This window comes from Microtus ochrogaster, chromosome 21 (genome assembly GCF_000317375.1).
Source record: "Microtus ochrogaster isolate Prairie Vole_2 chromosome 21, MicOch1.0, whole genome shotgun sequence".
In the NCBI taxonomy this organism is placed as follows: domain Eukaryota; kingdom Metazoa; phylum Chordata; class Mammalia; order Rodentia; family Cricetidae; genus Microtus; species Microtus ochrogaster.
Window position 1 is genome coordinate 11,684,665 of NC_022022.1, and position 4,864 is coordinate 11,689,528.

A 4,864-nucleotide genomic window follows, 5' to 3' on the forward strand; every position below is an offset into this window, starting at 1 on the left:
GGGAGGAGGGGGGGAAGGGTGGGAGGAGGGAAAAAAATAAAAAAATAAAAAAAAACGAAAAAAAAAGATGCTAAACTAGTTCGTCGGAAGCCTGTGTCATTAGCCAAACAGTTTTTAAATAATATGAAGCCTCAGAATGTATATTTGGGAACTGACAGACAGGAAAGAAATCTCTAGTTACAATCTTCTGATTGTTGAGCTATTTCATGTCTAATTTATAGGATGTTCAACCTCTCCCTTTCTGATACAATTAATTGATATCATGGTGTTTGGTTTTGAGTGATTAAAAACACTAAGAAAGGAAAAAATAGCTAATTTTAAATACTGAATGGACAAGGTGATATATGTTATGTGTATATTTCTCTGCAGGTAGAATTATGAAATTGCACCACTACTTCATATCAAATGCAAAAACCATACCAATGTAGATTAAAAACACAAACTTAAGTTGTGAAACTAAAACACTCCCTGAAAGGAGCATGAGTAAGTCTGACCCCCATTTTTTTTTCCGAGACAGGGTTTCTTTGTAGCTTTGGACCCTGTCCTGGAACTCCCTTTGTAGACCAGGCTGGCCTTGAACTCACAGAGGTCTGCCTGCCTCTGCCCCCTGAGTGCTGGGATTAAAGGCGTGCGCCACCACCGCCTGGCTATGAGTAAGTCTGTACAGTGATTTTTTTTTAGAAAGATCTCCAGAACAATGAAAACAGAAAGATTCTCACTGAGATTGCATCATAATACATCTTCTTACAACACAGAAGACACAATCATCAGACTAAAGAGACAAAACTAGAGAACAAGAGGAAATATTTGAAGACCATTCATATGGTAAAGGGTTACTATGAAATATATATCATAAACCAAAACCTCTGAGAAAAAACAACCTGAGTGAAAAATGGGATAAAATCACAATTGGACATTTCTTAAAACAAAAACTGGTAAGTATATGAGAAAAGTACCTTAAGTTCATACAAACCAGAAATAATTTGAATAATTTGAATGATTATAATAAAAATATAAAACATGACAATATTGTCAAAGAAATTTATAAAAAATTTAGATGTTATTGGTACAGGTATAATTTAATGTAGCCAATAGAGAAAACAATCTAAATAATCCTTTAAAGGTTATAAATAGAATTGTCATTAAGTCCAGAAAATTGACAAGTTGATTTCTTTCCAACATATATGAAATCAATGTGTTGAAGAGATAGTACTAATACTATAAATTTCACAAAAATATAAGATAAAAAATCACTTATTGCGTCCTCAGGTGAATAAGTACGCAGAAGAGATATACTGTATGTAAGCACTGAAGTTCAATCATAGAAAAATGAGAAATTTATCCTAGTTAACAGTGTGCATGAACATGGGGGGAGACACTGATAAACAAAATAGGTGACATACAGAGAAACAAGAAGTGAGTGGGCTTTTGAATATTTAAACCCATATGTAAGAGGACTGGTTCTCATCACAGCCTGGTCAGAGAAAAGAGGATTAGGTTAGTAATACCTACAAGATGTACAAAATCAAATTGATATACAAAATGAAATTTCAAGATATGACATTTATTTGACATGTTTCTTATAGTTAATAAATAATAAACAGCATTTTAGAAACTTACAATAGTAGATTTGACTATTAAAAGTAGATTGTTGAAGGGCAGGCAAGATGTCTCAGTGGATACATGTACTTGCCATCAAATCTGATGACTTCAGTTCAATTCCCAGTGCCCTCAATTGAAATAAGAGAGCTGATCCTACAAACTGTCCTCTGGCTTCCACATGTGTGTTGTGACATGCCTGTGAACATTCATTCACATTTACAGACGCAATAAATAAATGTAATACATTTTATACAAGCGTTCAAGGCAACACATATATTAATAAACACAAGAAACACTTTGTAATACATAAACGTTTCAAGCTATTAATGTTTTAGTGACAAAGTATGTCATTTTGTGGAAATAAAAGGCAACAGCTGGCAACTGAGTCTCTACCTCAAATCCATCAACTCTGTACTACTAAGAAGTATTGACATGTGGCAACTTTTGACATAACAGATACCAAATTACACATCGTCTCTTTCCCTTACCTTTTCTTTAAGTTATTAAAGTCTTTGTAGTCATCTAAGGCTTTCTTTTTGGTCATGGTGATATTGTTTTTCCAAATTCCAGCAAAGGAATAGATTAAGTGAGTACATAGGCAAGGATCAATGTCATCAGGCTTAATACCTTGCACATCTGACTGATACTGAGCCCAGTTGTTGAAGTAACACATCAGCTGGTAGGCAGAGTCTGTGAGAGGTGAGGAATAAGAATAACAGGCTTTTATAGAAGCTGATAACCTGTATTCATAGTTTGTCCCTGCTTCCTTTCTTTCCTATACCTCAGAAGCCTGATTTCTGGTTAGAAGTGAATGTTGTGAGAACTCTCACAGACCGACACATAATTCCAACTTAGGAACAGCAACTGATTTAAAGTAGGTTATGTTCAATTTGGAAAAAAAATCATTGGGGGAGTCTGGTTTCCTTCGACTTGTAATAATAGGGATCCAGTTGCCATGTGGAGCGAGGTAGATATCAGTTTATAGCTCTCTAGTGATCTTGCCTTACGTGATAGCAGAGATAACAGAACAAATAGTGGACTCTCCACAAAGGTAACCCATTTCCTTCTTATGTTACCTCTTGGTCATGTTTTTTTTTAAAATAAATATTATAATATAATTAATAATCACCTATATTAAGAATATTGGATTATAAGTAATTTAGGGAGATCTGGGGCTTTGTTAATAATAAGACATAGAGCCAATGACTTACCCAGATGGGCATTCAGTAGGAGATTGAGACCTAGAAGCAGAAAACACACATTTAGCTTCTGTTCACTAAGATCTTATTCAAAAGCTTGTAGGCTTTCCTGATTATTATAGATTGTCACGTCCTCAGAGAAGTATGTTCTTGACCTTCAGAATAACACCTAAGCTACACGTGACTGCTTCTCTCTTGCCTCTGTTCTGCATTATTATTTGCTAAATCTGTTATAGCTGCATACTTTACTCAGTACCTTTAAATACTTCTTTGGGGCCTCTCAAGAATTCTTTCAGAATTTCATCAAAGTGCTAGTTTAAATGTAATCGTTCCCTATAATCTCATAGGGAGTAGCACTATTCAAAGGTATGGCTTTGTTGGAGTGAATATGTTGTTGTTGGAGGAAGTGTGTCACTGTGTGGGTAGCTTTGAGGTTTCCTATGCTCAGGATACCACCCAGTGTCTCATTGACAAGATGTAGAACTCTCAGCTCCAGCACCTGCCTTCATGGCGCCACGCTCTCTTCCATGATGATAATGGACTGAACCTCTGAAACTATAAGCAAGTCACCCCAATAAAATGTTTTACTTTGTAAGAGTTACTGTCATAGTGTCTTTTCAAAGCAATAAAAATGCTAACTAAATAGCCTGTAACTCTTTAAAAATTCCCTAATCTGTCTTGAGTCTTCTGCCAGAAAATTATCATTATGTTTATAACATCAATCTGAGACTATTTTACCAAACTGCTTACTGAGCCTAGTGCTAAATTAGTCTTTAATGTCTCCTTCTCTCCCCCATGATGTTTTAAAACAATGCACTATTTAAAGTGTAAATGTAATGATGTTTCTTCCTTAGAAGTCATTACGTTGGCTTTAATAAACATTGGAATGATTTTTAAAAGAAAAAATTAAAATACAAATTCACTCTACTCAGGGATCACATGTTCAAATCTGCCTCTCATTTCAAAGGCTGAATACACTTAGCCTTATAACATACAAAGCATCACCTAAAGCAGAGAATTAGATTTATCCTGAAGCCTTGAAATGTTTTATATGAAGCCTTGAAGTTTCTTGAAAAACCCTGTGAAATGACACCAGAGTAACAATGATTTAAGACTCAAGATGCCTCTGCTCAGATTAAACACAGTTCATTTTCTTATGACAATATCTCACTATGGAACTTAGGCTAGTTGTGGCATAGTTTCTTCTGTCTCAGAAACTTGAGTCTTGGAATTATAGGCTTGAACTACCATCAAGCTGAACAGACCACTATTGCACCATTTTACAGATTAAGGTTGATGTTTCTATCTTTAAAATTTCTGAATTTCAGCAAAGTTTGGAAATTACAGATTTAGCACAGCTAGTATATTTTGGAATTACCTAAAATATCTAAAAATAATGCTGTGTGAATGATTTAATTGTTAAGGGTTACACTTTATGTCATCACTGACTTAAAAGACTATACAGGGTGACTAAAGAATAATTCTGAGTAACTTCTTACATAGTTTGGTAACAATACTGCTATCTTCTTCATCTTAGACAAAGCTATTCTATGGACATAACCAAGTAAATAAAAATAATGCCAAGAAAGAAAATTAGTTCACTCAACAGAGGGAAATCATGCCAAGAAACACAGCCAGTTACCTAGGTCTAGTAAAGTCTTGGACCTTGGAAAAGGATGTCCAGTTTCTACCTTACTAAATCAGCATATTTCCTACATACATAAAAATATTTAACCTTCTACATACAGTTAAATATTGTTCTTACCTCTCATTAAACAAACATCTCCTTGCAGAAGATTGAGACTATTACAGAAAAGCACAATTGGTAACTGACAAAATTCAGAGAACAATGGACTATGTGGTATCCCAGCCCTAACTGATACATCAATAATATAACTCCTGTGTCAAGGTCTCAAGGATAATAGTAGAAGATGTGGTAGAAAAATCAGAAGAGCTATAAGAACAGGGAGATTTCTATGAGATTTTCTCTCATAGACAGAGGCCCACACTGGAGCACTGGACTGAGCTCCCAAGGTCCCAATGAGGAGCAGAAGGAGGGAGAA

The 4,864-nt window shown here is 35.0% G+C and overlaps 1 protein-coding gene across 1 annotated transcript in view; it reads right to left on the minus strand.

Annotated features, from left to right (window-relative positions):
- The window catches only part of LOC102000433 (acidic mammalian chitinase), a 21,345-nt gene that overhangs the window by 11,720 nt on the left and 4,761 nt on the right, over positions 1–4,864 (minus strand). The window contains exons 2-3 of the mRNA XM_005357156.2: positions 2,814–2,843; positions 2,091–2,292 (exon numbers count right to left, since the gene is read on the minus strand). Of these exons, the coding sequence (XP_005357213.1) occupies positions 2,091–2,292; positions 2,814–2,843 (232 nt within the window). The remainder of the gene's footprint in view (positions 1–2,090; positions 2,293–2,813; positions 2,844–4,864) is intronic.